The 20,705-nt window shown below is 35.8% G+C and overlaps 1 protein-coding gene across 1 annotated transcript in view; it reads right to left on the reverse strand.

Moving 5' to 3' along the window:
• Positions 1 to 6,379: 6,379 nt before the first annotated feature.
• OMA1 (OMA1 zinc metallopeptidase) overlaps positions 6,380 to 20,705 on the reverse strand; it is a 49,752-nt gene continuing 35,426 nt past the window's right edge. Inside the window, exon 9 of the mRNA XM_004679051.2 lies at positions 6,380 to 8,815. Coding sequence (XP_004679108.1) covers positions 8,603 to 8,815 — 213 coding nt within the window. The 3' untranslated portion in view covers positions 6,380 to 8,602. The remainder of the gene's footprint in view (positions 8,816 to 20,705) is intronic.

The following is a 20,705-nucleotide window of genomic DNA, read 5'->3' on the forward strand; positions in this document are numbered from 1 at the left end:
GGACTCTGATTTTTGGTATTGCTATTTATTGCTAGTGGGCAGATCTTGCTGCATTGCAGAGATTGAACCTCCAGAACAATCTGATCCGAATGTCTGCAGTAGAGTACATTTAAGCACTGCTGAGCAGGACTCACCAAATCGGGTTTGTTTTTTCCAAATCTGGTTTGTCTTTCTAGCCATCATTTCCTTCACATTTCAACTCCAGACAGATTTCTGTTCTGGATGAGGCCATTGGCATTACTCTGCAATCTGTTCCGGCTGTTAAGTAAACTTCTCCTGCTCCCGGACGGGCTGTCACGTGTGTGTAAATACCACTTTATGCCTGGATTATGATTTCCAAGTCAAAACTCCCTCTGCTCGGGTGGCTATTAAGGTCACTCCCGATCTACAGTCTATGAATCAAAGATAATAGGTTCAAACTGTGAGGCTGCTTTGGGGACTGATCATGTGGCCTGAAAAAGGAATGATTAGCTATTGTACTTGGGCATGTTTATAGCCACGCTGGGCATCAGAGGATTGCTGTCTGTATTACCACCATTAGACAAGAGGGCACTATGGAGGACAAGCAACACATGCCCAATTCCGGTTTACAAAGCCCATTTATAACTTCTAGTTGACTTATCACTTCTTTAAAACAATCCTGAGGCAAGGATTATTTGAACTATTTTCCATATAATATGGGCCAGTTACTTTACCTCTTTGAACTTCAGTTCTTTATTAATTGAGGTGCTTATGGAGATTCAACAATAGTTTTTATAGCTAACTTCATGGCCTAAAATAGGCCCCTGGACAGACACAAGGAAAGGATAGGCAGGTACTAGGTCACTTATCTGACCATGATCTTGGGATGTGCACATTAGGAAGTGAACAGAGAGGAAAAGAGAAAATTTAATCAAGTATGCATAGTGAGTAAGTTAAAGCTGTGTGCAAGTGGGGCTCAAGGAATCCTCTGACAAAATGGAACACTCTGGAATCTTCCCAAGAGTCATTTATCCACTGACTCTGATCTCAACTTTGATCCCTGAGTAGTGTGAGACACCAGAGGAGCTGAACCCTCTCACTTCTGAGGGCTCCCTGGCTTATGGATGAGTGAAATCCTGGAGTGCCAGAAATCTCTCAGAAGAAAAGAAAGGTTCTAGGTGGTTAAAGCACTAGAAACCCTCCATGCTGCTGCAGGTGAGCTCAGGTGAGTAGATGACATGTGGCCTTACCATTGGTGTAGACACTCATTCTTGATGTGTCTTTCCAATGGCTGGGAATTGCCTGAATCCTGAATGATATTCAGTTCTCGTCCCAGCCCCATGAAACAGCCAACTGTTACTGTCTCCATTTTCCAAAGGAAGCAGACTAATTCTTGCAGAGTAAAGTAGCGGACCCAGAGTAAGCCAGGTGACGCACATGCTGTGGGTTGCAGAGGCTGAGCTCTTAAGATTGCGGGCAAACCTAAAAAGAATATGAAATTGTTTGGTAGAGCTGCGGAAACTCAGGGAGGAAATATGTCTCAAGGTTAAGGGTAAATCAAATTTAGACTTTGACAAACTAAATTTGGTTGAAGGACAAATCAAATGTAAAGATAGAATTAACAAATTTAAGGCCAACACCAAAGGGTAATACTAGTTACTACTTTTTGTACTGATTCAAGAAATGTGTACTGAGTAGTGGACTGAGGGGGAAGATGACTACAACAGAGCCCCAGCCTGTGAGGAGCTCCCAGACCAAAGGCAGGCTCGTAGGGCCATGGTGGTGGGGGGACATAATGATAGTAAAGCTCTTTCCACCTCAGTAACATGCAGATGAGGGCGAGCACAAGTTTCGGGATGTGATGAAGGTAAAATTTAAACCCAATTCTCAAATCCTCAGTGGTTTCCTGAACTAGTAATATTGAGTTCATAGGTCAGCCAGAGCAAGTGGCCCAAATGCCATAAACAGTAAGTCTTTGGTTTCAGGGGGAAATAATAATAATAATTAATAATTAATAATAATAATAATAATAATGAACAACTATATACTAGAGACATTTTATGAGGGTGGAGTGGGGAATGGGATAAAAATGGGACGGGGGGAGAGTGCACTGAACTATGGTGACGGCACACGGGTGATTTGGTGATGGGAAGCCCATGGGGACTACGATTGAGATGGAAAAAAGGCAAAAATGATGTAAAAATAAATTATTATATTAAATAAACTCCATCATGGGAGACTAAAGGAAAAAAAAAAGAATAAGTCTATGGTTTCTAAGGAGAAAAATAAGGCAGCAAGACTAGGGTTAACAAGTAGAGGGGGAAAACTGGTAGCTTTCAATATTTTTCCAAGCAATTTTTTGGGGCAAAGACTTACTAAACCGTGGGGCCTGGGAGGAAACGATACAGATATAACTGAGCATGTGGTAAGACTCCCCCACAGAACATTATAAATAAAGCACATTCCAGAGCTGTTCTTGGTGGCACAATGGGCTAAATCACAGCACTATGAAGCAATCTGCAGCCACTGTAGGAGTTTGATTCTTGGCCAGGGAGGTGACCCACATGGCCTGGCAGACCTCTCCTGACCACCCCCTGCTCCCCTCAGCAGTGTATTTCAGTAGATCTGCCTGTTCTGCTCCCCACTCTGTCTCTGGTGAATCCTCTCGCCCTCTCCCCACACCTCTAGCCTATACCCCAGTTCTTGTATGTATAAATAAATAAATTTTTTACTTAAAAGATTTTTAAAGATTTTTTACAGGTCATGGTGCTGGGGCAGTGAGAGAGGATTCACCATAGACAGAGTAGGGAGCAGAACAGGCCAACTGACGAAGTACACTGCTGATGGGAGCAGCAGGCGGGTCAGGAGAGGTCTGCCACACCATGTGGGTCACCTCCGGGGTGGGCATTGAACTCATGCTGAAGTGGCTTTAGCTTTTTAGTGCTGTGCTTTAACCTGCTGTGCCACCAGGGAGGGCCTAGAAATAAATCTTACAAATAAAATAAATAAAGCTCATTCCAAAATTGATTCAATCTTTCAGGTAACTTATTGTTTTCTTTGTATACATTCATATATTCATTCATGCCTTCCTTCTTTGAATCTTTTGAATTGAATTCACTAAGTATTTAATATGTGCCAAATTAAGTTCCTTAGTGCTACTGGCCTTTGTCATGAACAGTTTTCTACTAGCTCATTGATTAGCTGCAAGATCTAAGTGTTGTGGCATGGTTTTGAAAGATGAGATTATGGAAAGTTTCAGGGATTATAGAGCAGGAGAAACAACCAGGGCACTAGAAGACCCCAAATGTTTCCCATGATTCTCTGTCAACTGCTCTCATTTTTTGTATTTAAAAAAAAAAAAGCCTTTAAGTCTCACAAAACTAGTTAAATTCCTGAACTATGTGTGCGGTCTCAGCCAAGATACACAATGCTGTGAGCTCCACTTCCTTATCTGTAAATTGGGAAAATAACTCATGCCTCTCTAGCAGCTGCTACTGAGATTAAAAGGATAGAAATGTGGTATCTTGTCCTTAGCTGGGCACAACAGATATTATTCCCCCTTCTCTCTCTCCATCTGGGGAAGGTGGGCTGGCCATCCAGGAAAAGCTGGACCTGATTTATCTAGAGTAAAGCAACATAATGTACACATTAATGAAAAGCAGGATTACACTCTAGACCAGGATCACAGCAGAATTAATAGAGTAACTAGGTTAATTAAACACACACATGCATAAATCAGATCAAAACAAAACATGCCACAAAAAATTTTCCTTTTCCTCACACTTGAGTAAAAGCGGATCATCTCAAATTTTGGTTGTAGCAGATCAAATATTCATCCTTCCAGAAATGATGTCTCCTAACTAATCATCTTATAACTGAGACTGAGAGAGAGTTAAAATATAAGAATCAGCACAAGTATAGCAATTTGGATGTTGTTCAAAGTCTATGCACGTTGCTGTCCTCAAAACCCATAGGCCTGGGAGGGAGGCAAAGCAAGTGTTATTATCCCATGTCCCCAAAGAAAATAGACTAGCCATGTTGCCCCTGATTCCCTCAAAACTACAGTAACACCAGAGGGGAGTAGTTGTGGAAAAATTAAATTCAAGTTGTTTCTGTGAAAAAAAAAACAAAACAATAACTACTAAAATATATCTATATATCTATCTAAATAGATATCTATCAAAATAGATTTGTATCATAAAATATAGAACAGAACACTTAAGTAGAATATTCATCACTTCTAAGTTACAAAAATATGATTATACTTTGCTATAATGGTCAAAATTAACTTATGTCGATTTCACTTTTCCTTATTTTCTAAAGAGAATTGAAAAAAAAAGCAAATGTGACTTTAGACCCATGATGCCCAGGAAGGGGTGCCTGGTCCCTTTTGGCCCGTGAATGTGGTCTTGGGACTCTGCCAGCCAGGCTTAATAGCCCAAAGAGTCGAACTAAAAAATACATTTCTCTCACATAAGTTGGCCACTCAGATTAATTAAAATCACAATTTTTCTCTTGGCTGGAATTTTGGTAACTCCAGAGACCATACAGTAACCAAAGGCCTTAATTAGTTTTGGTTGACATCACAGAAATTCTGAGGTCTGTAAGCAGGACCACCTGTGACTTAAGCTCCATCCCCAACTCATCTCAACTCAATAAACAGCCGGGCATACAGCCGGGCATCCTGGTCATGAGTCACAAATCTAATCTCCAACACTTCAAGACAAACAAATGAGTGTGTAAAAAGTTCATGCATATGGAGTCAGGTAATGTAAACAAAGTCCTTGGTGGTTAAGAGGCAGGGAGTCACTGGCCTATCTTTGGGGGCTACTAGCTCTCTGATCAAGTTAGGGGATAAGGTATAAAAGGGTACTAACTGATAGGATTTATTTTCAAATAATATCAAGAGAGATACTTCACAACACAAATTTCTCTAGGCCCTAATAAAAACACTATGAGATGACTAATCAGAATTTTATCTTTTATGGATATGAACACACTTAAAAATTTTTTTTACCAACTATTAGAGTATTAAAATGCATGCTTTTAACCAAGGGAAGAAAGAGCACTAGCCCTACTGTTTACAAGTGAGGGGTGAAGGGAAATGAACACTTTTCATTCTCACTTTCTTATGAGATTTTCCAATTGAAGTGGCAGTAAACGGATAAAGAGCATAGATTGTGAAATATAAGATGAGCTTAGGCTTACAAATAAATATGGAGGTAATATCTCCCTGTCTAAAGGAGATGTTATTACTGAAAGAACACTAGATTATCCAAATCAATGAATCTTTTCCTTTTTATTTCAATTCAGTCAATTACTTGAAGTGCATGTCTGGGTAACTTGCTAAATTCTTCTAAGCTTTAGTTCTTTTCCCCAATGAGAAAATAACACTTGTCCTTCGAATATCATAAGTTGGTTTTGAGGGTATGAGAGAATTCTGGTCAGAAGAAAAAAAAAATCTTGGGAATGGTAAGCAAATATGCCAATACAAATTTATTATCACATCTAAAACATATGCTACTGTTTTTATTTTTGCTCAGACATTAATTCAGACCAAATCTTCTTTCTTTGCCTGCTATAAGAGGTTAAATGTAACAAGGTTTAGTTCCAGTTACTTAGACGGTCCTGTGGCTGTAGGTCTCTCACCATGCTGACGCCACTCTGGATGGTATAAACTGCACCTAGCCTCAACTTCAGCAACTTCAAAATACCGTAACTTGCCATGGAGATTATTTCTGAGGTGCTCTTCGCAGGTTGCAATGTGTACTGAAAGTTTTGTTTCAATAGTCACTCTTTCCACTGGATGTGAATGAGGCATGGAATGGGACGTACTGGCAGCCATCTTGATATCATCAAGGAACAGTAATGCGAGAGTTGAGAAAATGGCAGAGAGATGTCTTTGCTCTGGTAACATGGTCTCTGGACTAAATTGTGCTAAAGATGAGTTTACTACCAGTTTTTCTGTTTGGTGAGGCAATTCACTTTTGCTTGAATTTTCTGTTTTTTTCTGTTCTTGCAAATAATCATAAGAATTAAACTATATAAATTTGAGCAAATCTCATTCACCCTCCAAATTTCAGTTTCGTGATCTATAATGCAGAAAAATAACTATTATATACAAGGTTTCAGAGAGGCTCAATTATGCTTGGAAAATGCTGAGCACAATTCTTGGTACAGAGTAAGCATTCAATAATCGGCTATTTTTAATTGTTTGGAATTCAAAACATTGCACTAAATGTATTAAGTACATCATTTCCTTTATTCACATCGTACCTTAAAGGTACCTCTTTGACTCATGAAGAGCACCGAAGAGTTGAAGTGACTTGCCCAATGTTCCAAACTTCTTGAAAAGCAGAGATGTCATCAAGTATTACTTCTCCTTTGGTTGATGCTGTGTGATGTGTCCAATCTGTTAGATATTACGGACATAGAAATAAATATACATATTCCTTTTGAGTCTACTTTTAGGTCACAGTCTTAGAAATATCTGGATCATCAGATAAAATTTGTGCCTTGGATACTGGTCTCATGTCCCTAATAGTAACTGAGCTAATGAGCCAACATTACTTATAAGAATATGAAAAGTATTGACAGTAAGTGATACAATAAATACAAAACATATAGAAGTTATTTGCACATACAACCTAAATTATATGTATACTTATTACATTTCAATAGCTATTTAATTTCTCCTAAATGTAACATTTCTTTTATATTTATTGATTGTATGGGTTTTTTAAAAAATCTTTCATACACACTAAAAGGTATTATTGCTGTTTTTTCTAACATGATATCAACTTTGTATAAATTTCACAGACAGTTTGAACAACACAATTAGATGTGATAATAGGATGGAAGAAAAAGCAGAGTAGGGTCTCTACTACACTATTTTCTTAGAAAGCTTCAGGGAAATCTACTGGCGTGTTTTAATGTTTACCTCTAGGTGATATTCTCCAAATGTTTTCACATTTTATGTAGTGTCTCTGACAGATCTCCAATCACTAGGAGTGTAAAGAATGACTACATGGAAAACAGTTCATCTAAACCTCCCCCTCACAAAAGTGTTGAGTACAGATCATGAAATTCCTTACAAATAATTTATTGTAAACCCTGAAAAACATAAACAGGCTTTGAACTTAAATTCTTAACAATTAGGTAAATATTTTATCTAAGAAAATGCAACAGTGTGGGGAGTACAGACACATCCTAAATGAGAAGTCATGGGCTTTTCTAGGCAGAAGAGCTCTCCTATTTTCCTCACCTCAGGCTTTTCATGGAAATTTTGAAAGAAGAGACTGGGAGAAAGACCTAGAAAATCACCCTACACATAATATGTGATCACTGGTTTTATAATTATGAAATTTTTACTTGTATTAAAGCCACACAAGAAAGATAACAAACAACTGAGAAAAGAATTTGTTCTTTGTCTCTCGAAAGTTTAGTTTTAAATGCAGGAGAATGTAGGAATGGACAGATTTGTAGCATGAGCAATTTAGCTTTGTATTTCTTAGATGAGATAAATTTGGTATTTTATTTATATATATGTCCAAATCTGTTTCTCATTGTATGAGAATAATAAAAGCTATTTCTTAGGACTCTGGAACACATGAGCCCCATACATGACAGATACTCAGTAAAAGGTGGTTTCTTTCTTAATTCTCTATAAAACTACTTAGTTAATACATGTTTCAAAAAAATGTCCATAGAAATGTAACCTTGACATGACTAGAATTTCACCAATTTGGGAATAAAAATTATCAATGATTACACATTTTAAAACTCATTTGCACATTGACATAATACAGTAATTTCTGGAAATCAGTACAGACATGTCTTGTACTGCTCTCATCTCTTCTGGTTCTTTGTTGACATCTGCTGAGGGAGAACAACTGGAGGGCAGCACCTTGTCCCCGTTCCTCTTGGTGGTACTAGCATGAGAACAAGGTGGTTGCCTTCCCTGTGACATCAGAGACACTTAATATTGTCAAGGCACCAAAACGACTTGCCTTCCTGTTAAGACCTGAGTGCAGAGCGTACTGTATCTGTGAAGAAAGATCCTGTCTTCCAATGTGTTTCTCACTTTGTCAGGTGGATCACAAACAGCACACTACCTGTGTCTCCCTTTGAAAATAGTTTCTTCAGCTTCTGTGAACAGCCATTTAACTTCATCATCATTGTTAAGGACCAGGACATCCCTGGATCCCCTATTCCACAAAATCGCACCTCAACAGACTAGTTTGTGCAAACAGATACTTCGGATTGTTAAGTTTCCCAGTTGATCACAACTACATAGGCTCTGAAATCCACCTTAGGCTCAGCTGAGCCCTCGCTACAATAACAATTACCTCACATTCTGATTTCTCAGCCACCAGAGGTCTTCCAAATCAAAAGCAAGTAGGAGACAGAGCAAAATGTATAATATAAATTTATTCTGTGACATTTTCCTCATTGAAGATATATTAAAATGCATCAATATTTCATGAAATATACCTAGTAGAATTTAGATAATGCTTGTAATATACATGATTTGATCCTGAATATCCATTTTTTGTTCATTCACATATCATTTAAAAAAATAATATAAAAATGATAAGGACTGCTGCATTCTCCCTACATCCTGTATCTCATAAATTTTAATTCAACTCCCAGTTCTTTTCTCAACTATATAAGTTAACGGTATTTGCTTCTGGTTTTGAACAGGAAGAGTATCCATTTTCTGTTTCTTAACAGTGATATTTAGGTCTTCTTTTTCTGATTCTTCAAGAAAATTCTTCATGCTGAGTTTGAATAGTAATCGAGGATCTGGTCCAGAAAGTGGTGGGCAATTACAGATCTCTCTAATTTTGAGAGCCTATAAAGAAAAAATATAATACATATATGTACATGTGCATATACATATATATATTAAGATTACTCAGTAATCTTAATATGTGCTATACAAACAATGAAATATAATGCAGTACAATCTATAATTTTGGAATAAAAAGTATGTTCATTACAATACATGAAAAACAACTATAGATTCATGTTACATTTTCATAACACATTTTCTTTAAAAAGACAACTACCTTCAAGGACTGTCCAGTGCCTGTTGAAGATAAACAAGGCTTATGAGAGGGAGTCTCTGTGGTCTCAGTCAAACTCAAGGTAACTCTGAGAACAACAGTTCAGATTAGAAAAGATATGAAGATTCTGAGAGATTTTTTAAAGAAAGCGACAATAGAATACAAGTACCTGAACATACTGAACATACAAACTGGGACCGTCGGGTTGGAATTAATGCCAATAACCTAACATCAACCTAAACTAAAACCAACAATTTTTAACTACAGGAAAATAAAGAAAATACTGTAGGTCAAGGAAAAATAACTAGAACATTACATGACTCAGCTGTGAATAGTGTTTTACAGTTTTTAAAATACTGAATCTTGATCTAACTAAAATCACAATGTAACCACACCAGGAAAACAGAGAACTAGGTATGTGTGTGTACATGTTCAAGATGTGACAATGCTAAAGAAAAGATTAATTCTCATTCTCTATAAGGAAGAATAAATAGATAATCCTTAAAACTGAAAATTTAGGTAGTAGCAATAAGCATATTATTTATATATGTCAAAGAATATCAAAAGAATTGCATATAGAGCCAAAAATAGTTATCATTGAAATTGAGGGCAGGGTAGGAAGATGGTTACATTAAGTAACTAGCCTTTGAGAACCAGGTGACTCTTTAAAGTAAGTATAAGAAAGACTTTAAGGGAAATGCTAGCAAACTCTCAATGAGATATCACTGCACCCATTTGAGAACAGCCCTTATAAAAAAGAATGAAATCAATAAGAACTAAAAAAGTGTGGTAAAAAGGTTAAGTCTCATCAACTGTCAGTGGGAATGCAAATTGGTACAGCCCATTTGGAAAACAGTATGGAGATTTCTTTAAAAAGTAAAAACAGAGGCCCTCCCTGATGGTGCAGCAGGTTAAAGCACAGTACTAAGAAGCTTAAGCCACTTCCGCATGAGTTGATTCCCGCCTGCCCTGGAGGAGATCCACATGGCGAGGCAGACCTCCCTTGACCCTCCCGCTGCTCCCCTCAGCAGTGTACTTCGTCGATCTGCCTGTTCTGCTCCCCACTCTGTCTCTGGTGAAGCCTCTCCCCCTCCGCATCTCTGGCGTGTACCCCAGATCTATATGAATAAATAAATCTTTAAAAAAAAATGTAAAAACAGAAATACCATATGATCCAGCAATATCTCTATTAAGTATTTATCCATATGAAATATGGATAATAAATATATGAAATATCTCCAATACAAAAAGATTTATGTACACCTATGTATACAGTAGCACTGTCTACAAATGTCAAATCATGGACCTAACAGAAGTGGCCTTGAACAGATGAATTAAGAAATCGTGGAATATATGCTCAAAGGAATACTACACAGCTGTGAAAAAGATTAAATAGTGGCTTTAGGGACAAAATGGAAGGAACTCAAGGTGATTATGTTAAGTGAAATAAGTCAGAAAGCAAAAAATAATTGTTATAAGATTTCACTCAACTTAAGAATAACCCCTAAAAAAAACTACACAGGCAAAATACTGTAGGAATAATTTTGAACTCAGTGAAAAAATGTAATGGTTACCAGGGGAAGAGAAGGTATTCACACAGGTAGTCTGGTAGAGAGTGAGTGGAACATGTGCCCATCTGGAAGAGCAAAAGTGTAATCCCCAAATTAAAATAATTTTAAAAATTAAAAAATTTTTTGAAGAAAATGTTTAATATTTAAGGGTATTTTAAAAACTATTTAGAGGGGAAATTAGTTTCATTTTAAGTACAAACTTTTGATAGTGATACATGTTAAAGGAAGTAAACAAAGAAGGAGATAAAATAACTTCACTCCTCACCTCAGTGTTTGGAAGAGTGGAAAATTTTGAAAACTAAAAAGGAAAGGTCTCACTGGCAAAAATAATGACTTTAGTGGGTAGGGGAGTAGATCTTAAGGATAAGAGGAGAGCAGTCATGTGAGTAGAAGAAGAGCATTCCAAGAGGAGGGGAAAACCAGTTTATCTGTGGAAAGCGAGGAAGGTAATATAGCTAAAGTAGGGTGGAGGAGATGGGGGAACAGAAACAGATAGAATCTCTTAGGTCATGATAAGGATTTTAGGTTTTACTCTGAGTTGGCCTGTTTCTGATACAGATGAGGTCTTTGTAAGAATGCAAATGAGGGCAAAGATACCATCTGTTTAAGTACTTAAAAGCTACAAGTCATACTAATAAAATACTACATACAGTATGTCCTATCCTCCTATTTGGAGAAATACACATTCAAAACCACCCTAGAGGTCAGGCAGAGAATTGAAATTCTTGAATTTCAGAATGTGTAAGCTTTCCCCAATTCCTGCCACTGGCCTGCGGTCTACCCACTTCTCCTTTCCTCATGACTTACCCAGCACTGTGAGGGGCCTTGTGTGCCTGCTTCTAAGAGAAAAGGTCCACATAGTTCATAGAAGCAGTTTCAGTTTGATTTATTTGAATGAACATTTTTAACACTCAGTAGATGTAAGATTCTTCTTTAACAAGATATGAAGAAAATTCAGAAAAGAATTTGACAAAGAATTTTACTTTAATGTTCTTCTCCTCTTTAGTTTGTTTTGGTAATTGAGAACCATATTCAGAATCAGAAGTGCTCCCTGCCAAGCTCTTGCCTCATCCATTCAGACCTTTTTCAGTCCTCCCTGGTGGTGCAACAGGTTAGAAAGCAGCACTGAAAGCTTGAAAGCTAGGCACAGCAGCTTCGGTACAAGTTAGATCCCAGCCTGGGAGTGATCCACATGGTGCAGCAGACCTCTCGTCTCGCCTGCTGCTCCCCTCAGCAGTGTACTTCGTCCTTCTGCCTGTCCTGCTCCCCACTCTGTCTCTGGTGAATCCTCTCACTGTCCCTGCACCTCTGGCCTGTACCTCAGATCTGTATGCATAAATAAATAAATCTTGAAAAAAAAAAAGAAGACCTTTTTCACTAATGAGTGTGTGGATGAGGGATTCCTATGTTACATACCTCCAGTGTTGTGTGGTAGGAAAACAAGTTCTTTGATTGGAACATTTTAAATCCAACAACATAGAGGGGCATGAAACCAGAAGCAAGACAGAAAAAAGTCTTCTAAATGGATGAGGCAAAAGCTTGGCTCTAGGAGTACTTCTGATTCTGAAAATGGTTCCAGACAATGCAATGCTACTGAATGCTAAGAAATTAGGTACCAAGCCCTGAACAAACATGGGCAAAACCTAAATGCATATTACTAAATAAAAATAAGCTAATATATAACAAAGATATCTTTGGGGACTCGACTCTAACAGCAAGGGAAACAAACTACATCAATCTAATTTTCTGCACAATGGGAAAAAAAACTATCATTAAAATAAAAGACACCCTCCTGAATGGAAGAAATTTACACATTATACATACTAATATCCAAGATCTATGAATAACTCATGCAATTCAACAAAAAGAAAACAACTCAAAAAAATCTTTATTTTTGCAATGAAGATTACATTTTTGATATATTTAAATAGGTAGGCATCATCATTTCAGGCTTTATGCTCTAAAAGTCCACCTTGAGAAATGCTATCTATATTTTTAAAATGTGGTATAGAAACAGTCAAGGAAATGGAAACACAAGTAAATGAATGACTACAGTCTTTACCTCTATTATATGTAGATTGCATTTCCTTGTCTTTTCAGTATTCTCACAATTTTTAGACTTTTTTTTGTCTTGAGTGTTTAATTTGGTTGTGCCATGTCTTCTATACCCAGCATCTATGAATGGGGACATCAATCCTGCTCTGTCTTACAGCCTCCACTGAAAATTTTACAGATTGTCTGCTATATTTACAAGTGTAGAAGGTTTCTGTAATAGATGTATCTTACATTTGCAGTTATTTTTTCTTCTTCTGTCATTGCCATTGTAGTTAAATCAACCTTATCAAATCAACTTCAGGCTGCACTGTATCTGTACTTCTCGCCATTTAGGCTATTTGAATAGAGTAAAAACTTTTAAATTAGAATTGAGATATGTAGAGACACTTAAAAGAAAAATATGAGTAAGAGACACTGGGGAAGCTGACAGTAGCAGCTGTACTTGGTTTTTACTTTGAATTTGTTTCTTTTGTCCTGCTTTTCGGGCCCTGCTTCAGACTAAGAGCTTGTCTTTATCTTTGTACACACAAACAGTTCAACTCTTATATTTACAAGTTTGGGGGTGCTGGTGTGCCCATTCAGTCACATGCCATCAAAACTACCGCATGTAAGTAAAAATACAAGTCCATTCAATTATTTAAACTATTTTCCTTCTTTATGTGTGTTATGAAATGAGTTTATAATAAAGAGCAAGACTAAAAATTAAAAAAATAAAATAAAACCTACCTCTACTCCCTTTTCTTAACTGTCATTTTTGCATTTCTATGACTTTACTCTTGATCTTAACTACAGTGTTGGGCCTACATCATGAGTCATCCTCTCCTAGCCATGTGAATTGTATTCATCTTCCCTTGAAGCCCCAGGCCTCATCCTAGGCCTTAGCTCAGAGTATAGTGCTCTTACTTTGCCTCATCTACTTTAGAATCCACAGCCATATAGATTCTCTATACATATGTAGTTACATTTATTCTTTTCTCCTATAATCTGTGTGACATCAATTGGATTGCTCATTAATCCCAGAAGATGCCAAGGCAGTAGAGGAAAAGTTCCTCTAAGTCTCTACACTTTTCTAAAATGAAACTAGTCCCTTTATACCCTCCTATTTCCAGCCTTCGCTCCTTAATTTCTGAAGGCATACACATACCTTTCAAGCTTTTCCCTATACTTTTTTCAGGCCTAGATTTTAATAGCCTCAAGACAAAATTCACCAGAATCAGATTCAACAGAAATTAGTGAGAATAATAAATTACGACTTTAAGAGAAAAGAAATACGACAAAGATAGTACCTGTGTCACTACTTAAAAATAACACATGGGTGAAGACATGGTGGGAAGTCCAACCGAGATTACAACTGAGATGAAATAATGTATAAGATGAAGAATAATGTAAAAAATATATATTTATAAAATAAAAAAACACACACTCTTGTGTTTATATATTAGTGTGACAGGATATTTGATTTGATGTCATTATTTGAAAGGCAGACATATCAACAGAAAATAAAAACAGAGAAAGCTATAAAAGACTTTGAAATGGACAAAAAGACCATCGGGTATCCTGTCAAGCACATTGGCTGTGTTATCTCTGCCTTTCAAGGCCTTTGAGCTATTTTACAAGTCTGTAAGTTGCAGAAACTGATAATAATGCAAATGATATTTGTCCACGGAAATGGAAATGAAATCTGTCTGATGAAATGCAATTGATTATTGCCTTATAAATGGGTCAGTTTTGCATCTATTTGTAATCTTTTCATGATCCTTATTGCCATCTATCTATGGTCCTTGAATTCTCTTTGAGCTTGTGGTAACACATTACTGCTTCCCTCATTAATATGTTAAATAAAATTTCAAAAATGTGAATGTTTTGTATGTGCATGTCATGATTTTACTTTTTTAAAGACATTTCCTCTATAACTCATTTCATTTCCTTTCACAAACTACAACAGAAATTGGAGTTTGGTTAGTACTGAAAGTTATCTAAAATAACCAAAGATAAATAATTGCACAGTTCAGGTAAACAAATTAAAAAAGCTATAAATTAAGGCCACCATGACACATTCCATTGTCTACTGGAATTATACAAAAGTAAGAGAAGTTTTCAAATAAAATTCTATAGTCCTAAAATATGAGAATGATGTAGTAAGACTACATTTACTCCTGGTAACAACTGAAATATTTATAAAGCAACTAGTGACAGACCTAAGGATTCTTCTAGGTATTAGATATGAAGTAAAACAGTAATTACTTATTCATAAAATAAACTATAGTCATTTTTTTAAACTGGGGGGAAGGTAGAGGAGCTTCATGCTTAAAATCTTTTGAAAATAGAAATGAAGACATTTCAAGGAGAAAAAAAACCAACTCCGTATTTTAAATGTTTTTTTAAAATATCATCACTTTTCTTCTTTCCTCCCAAAAGCAATTTTTCCTAATAGCCCATTCATTTCATCCTCAAGTAGATACATATCACATGCACCACAATATTTTTTTAAGGTTTTAGACAATGTTACTGTCAGACTTCCTGGCTTTATGTGATTCAGAGGCCAATTCAATTACAGTAGCTGCTATGATATTTGCCTTCTCCTCAACACTCTCCCTGTCAGACAAAATGAGATTCCATAAGGTGAACAGCATATGTTTGTGTACACATCACGTCAATGTTAAGCATTCATATTTTCTACTCATGAAACATACATAATATTAATGATTTGTGTATTTACTTTGTCCAATTATAAATGCATAAGAAAGATTTACATGAGTTTAAACCCTCAGCTTCCTGAAATTTTTTATAATTCAAAACGAGATTAAAATGATGTACAGCTTGCCACTGAATGATTCTGGTATCTAAAATTTGAATGTAACAAATTCAAACATCAAAATTTTAAAAATACTTTACAAATGCATCTAACTAAAATAAATATTTAAGAAATAAATCCTACTCAAATACAATAAACAATAAGTTCAAATGAAATGTTTTACATGTTTTTCCTACACAACTTATAATTCCCCAGTCCTTTCAACTCTCCCACTCCCAAGGGAGAAGATAGAAGGGAAAATTGGTTAGAGACAAAATAAATAAAAATTCAGTCTAAGTACTTTTATTCTTAAATCCTTTTATTCTTAAAGTAATATTTCTTAGTATTTGATAACAATCATTACAGAAAGTTTAAAAAGTATCTCTTTCAAGGAGAAATTATGGTATACATAAATTTAAAATCTGAACAGTAACTACCATCTTAAAAACTGTCACACTATTAAACATCAACAGGTTGATATAACATCTGTTCTTCATTTTTTCACCCTAGTTGTTATGGTAACCAACTATGTGGGATGTGTTTTCTAAATTTAACTGATTATTTCAAGTAAATAAAATTATAACATATCATCTTATTAACTACAAATAATATTATTACTGTAACCCTGTATTTATCTTTTTTAAATGTTCATGGATCACAGGATTATATTTAACTAAGCATTAGACGTGATTTATCTCAGAACTCACATAAAAAATAAAAAGGTTGTATTTTTTATAATTTGGGGGTGTATACTTGATTTAAGACAGAACAAAACAAAACAAAAGGAGTTAGTCTATTTTATGAACATACTATACTAAAATACTGCAAAATTATGTGACTATACTACTGCCTTCTTCAGAATTGTAGATTGCATGTCTTTCAAAAGAAAATCAGAACATCGTAATCTAACAATCCTCTGCTCAAAACCTTCCATTAGTATCCCATCTCTAAGCAAAAGCCAAGTTTTGCCATCAGCTTCAAGGCCCACACAACCTCACTTTCCGCTAACATAGATTTCTTTGCTACTTCCTAAATACACCAATCTCACTCCTGCCTTTACATTTCCTATTCCTTGGAAGGCTCATCCATCCAGGATAGTAACAGCTCTCTTTCACTTATTTAACTCTCTGAGTACCATCCTCTCAGTGAAATGTTTTCTGACCAATTCCATTTCAAACAGCTATTGTAGCTAATCCTCCCTGCTCAAATATTATTTATCTGCTACAGACTGAACTGTGTCCATACTCCCCCAAATTCATATGTTGCAATCCTAATCTCCAATATGAAGGTACTTGAATGTGACACATTGGGGAGGGAGTTAGGGAAAGATAAGTGATAGGGATGGGGTTGTATCCTTATTACGAAGAAGACAAGATACCATACTTCTCTCTACCAGGCGAGGACACATGAGAAGTATGCAAGCCAGAAAGAGAAACCCAATAGTAACTAATTTGTTAATATTATTGTCTGTCTTTACTGTAGAATAAGATATCACAAAAACAGAAGTTTTTGTCTATTTCCTTGATATACCACACAAAACCTACAATCTGGCAGCACAAAATTAGTAATCAATTAATATTTAGTGAATATGTACACTTAAATGTGCATATGCATCTTAAATGTGCATATGCTATGATAAACAAGCAACACATTTATGTAATGATATCCAAGGGATCTAATAAGAAAAATATACAATCTTCAATAAGTTAAACTTTAAAAAGGCAAAGCTACCAATGTTCATGTTCTTATGAAATCATAACAAATCTATCCTGATTTTGACGTTCCTTTCTCCTCTTAATTAATCTAATCCATGATATCTCTGTTTTCCTACCAACTAAATGTGGAAAAGACATACCGTTTAAGCCTGGGATCGTCTCTGTTCACTTGCCAAGTAAACTCATCCACTCTCATTTTTTCAATTATCATCTCTTTTTAAGAATCTCTGTTATCTTCATCTCTGTGCTCTGGTGGTGTATTCCCAACTACCTCTGAGCTATTCCTCACTGCAGGCCTACTCTCTTGAATGTCAAAGGAAAGGAGCCTTAGCCAGAAAGTAACCTGATTGTATTAACTTAAGGAGAAAAAATTTTAAGTAAAATTGAACAAGAAGGTCGTCCTTAAGAGTATAAAAACTCACATAATTCTATACACTGCCTGAGGAATCACTTTCATTATAAAAATTAGACCTATGATAGTAAGGAATTCCAAACTCTGAGTTATGACTGTATTCTAATTAACAATATACATTTGCACTATCAGTTTTACTTCAACCACTGAATTACTCCCAATATTACAGTAGAGTTTTATTACTTTGAAATTGAATTGACTCACTGAGGAGGGCAGGGAAAAAATTATAACAGGTTTTCAAATTAAGTTTCTAAACCAGGATAGTTTTTTTTTTTAGTAGAAAAATACCTCTCCAATTTTTTTCATTGGCTCCCAACTAACATAACTATTTTTCTTCACACTTACTAATAAATTCATTATTATTTTAAAGATTTCACTAATGTACTTTTTTTAACCATAATTACCTGATGATCCATAATTACCTGATGATAAAATGATAGCTCAGAATTTAAGAAAGGCTTCAGAAGAAATTTGGCAAAAATTCACTATCTAGTAAATGCAAATTATGTAGTTTCAGAATTTAACTGAGCAAAAAAGTAAAAAGAAAGAGAATTGTGTGAGTACACCCTATGGCTATTAAGATTTTAAAGCTAGGTCAAATCTCCAAGTGTGGTATAAGGTCCTTGGTAGTGCTAACAAGGCTCTTGAAATCAGTTATCTTCGGCATGTCTGCTACAAACCAGTTACTGATAAATAAATGTTGTCCCGGTCCTATGTTTCCATTTTAAGATGAGTGATTTCTGTATGTTATACTAAGTATATTTCCCTGCTGTTTCTTTGTTAAGAATTTTTCTTCAGAGCCTCCCTGGTTGCGCAGGGGTTAAAGATCTATCTGTCTGTCTCAGCCACTGTGGCATGAGATAGATCCCGAGCAGGCCAAGAAGGTGACCCACAGGGCCCAGCAGACCTCTCCTGTCTCACCTTCCACTCCCCTCAGCAGTATATTTCAATCAGTCTGCTGGTTCTGCTCCCCACTCTGACAGTGGTACATCCTTTCACCCCCATACCTCTGGCTTACACCCAGTTCTTGTATGCATCTATAAATAAATTGTTTTTTTTTTAAAAAAAAGAATTTTTTTCTTCAAATTTAGATAGCCAGAACCATATCTGGCTGTCTGCTAACTCATAAAAGGCAAAGTACATTCAAATTCTCAACAAATCCTGTCATCATTCCTTTCAAAATAGATCCAAAATCTAGCCAATTCTCTACCTCTCTTCTGCCTCCATAACTCTTGTAAGGATTATTACAAGAGTCCTCCGAATAGCATCATGTTTCCACACTGCCCCACCACAGCTTATTTTCCACACAGTATCCTCTATGATCCCTATAAAACATAAGTCAGATCACATTATTTCACTACTCAAAACACTCCAATAACTTCTTGTATCACTTCAAATAAAACCTTATAATGGTTTAGAACACTCCTTATGTTCTGCTGCCTCTGTACTGCCATCATTTTCACCCTTTTTTATTCTATGCAGCCCCAGAAGCTTATGTATTATTCCTTAAACACACCAAACATACTTTCACTTCAGACCCTCTGCTCTTTCTGCTTTCCTTGAGAGAATCCCCGTCTAGACAGATATCCACAAGACTTGTTCCCCTGAATATTTCCAGTTCTATTCAACAAGGCCTCCTTTGATCACTGAATATAGATAGTATGTCCTCTGCACTACCTTCCACCTGCTTTAAATTTCCCCAATGAGCTTATAATTGATTGATGTATCCATTTATATACTTGTTAATTACATTAACTAAAATCTTAGCTCTGAGAAAGCTAAAACTATATTTTTCTATGCTGATTCACTAGCAATAAAAGACAGGATGGTGTATTACCAGTGAATATTAATAAATATTGATCACATGGATGAACGAAAAGATTCTGCAATAATTTTTACCCCAAACTTGAAGCAGGCAATTCTTCTTTCAAACTCCATACTGCTATATTTCTACTGTTCTTAAGAGAAACCATTATTGTATTAAAAACTATTCTGTACTAACCTTAGCATCCTTAAAATTTGAAGTCATATCTTATTTCTCATTGTATTTCTTGTACTTGGCATCATTTTTTTCTTTATTTAAAAGATGTATTTATTTATGCATACAAGAACTCAAGTACATACTAGAAGTGTGGAGGGTGTGAAGATTCACCAGCGACAGGATGGGGAGAAAAAACAGGCAGACTGAAATACACTGCTGAGGGGAGCAACGGGCAAGACAGGAGAGTCTGCTGAGCCATGTGGGTCAGCTCCCTGGTCGGAGATCAAACTCATGCTACAGTGGCTGTGGAGAGCTTCGTAGGGCTGTCACTTAACCCCTTGCTCCACCAGGGAGACACCATCATTTTTTCTTATAATAGATAATCAAACTTGTTAAGCTGAGTTTGAAGTCACACTGAGAAATATTTCTATAATATACTGGATACTTGTATACCCTTTAGGAAACAGGACAATACTAATTTTTAAATTGCTAAAAAATATTCTGCCTTCATAATCAACCAGAAAATTTAGTGTGGTGAGACATAACAAAACATATAACCTAGCTAGGAGAAGTCTGACATCCATTTTATACTGATATAAAAACCAGAGAGAGCATTTATAATGCTTTCAATTGCTAATATTTGATGTTAACAAATTAGCTGTGGTGAAAAACTACATCTAAAAGCTTTACGGTATTATAAACTAATGTTACCTCAATAAAAATGGTTGTAAAAAGCAAAAGATTTTCAAAAGATAGTGAAAATATTTTAAATGATCAACATTCACTGATCATTAATTTAGACTTCTTTAAAAAAGAGAAAGCCAGAAAGCCCCACAGTACATACTTGATTCTATCTTTATAAATATTACTAAGTTGACCCAAAACTTTTATACAACTCATTTACTGGGATTTTCACAATATGCTTAAATCAACAAGAAAAGATTAAATTACAATCATTATGTTGAAAAGTACACCCTGAGTTCTAGACTATCAACAAATCAGCTAAAATTAATCTGATACCAAAAAAAGGCTAAACCTTTATAGTGGGGAAAATCCAACTATATTCAGCAATCTATTCCCAGGGACTTATAGACAAACAGGACTCTACTTTCCAATCCTTTGAAAAGTAGTGAACCATAATTATAGTA

This window comes from Condylura cristata, unplaced genomic scaffold (assembly GCF_000260355.1).
Source record: "Condylura cristata isolate star-nosed mole 26May11 unplaced genomic scaffold, ConCri1.0 scaffold00008, whole genome shotgun sequence".
In the NCBI taxonomy this organism is placed as follows: Eukaryota; Metazoa; Chordata; class Mammalia; order Eulipotyphla; family Talpidae; genus Condylura; species Condylura cristata.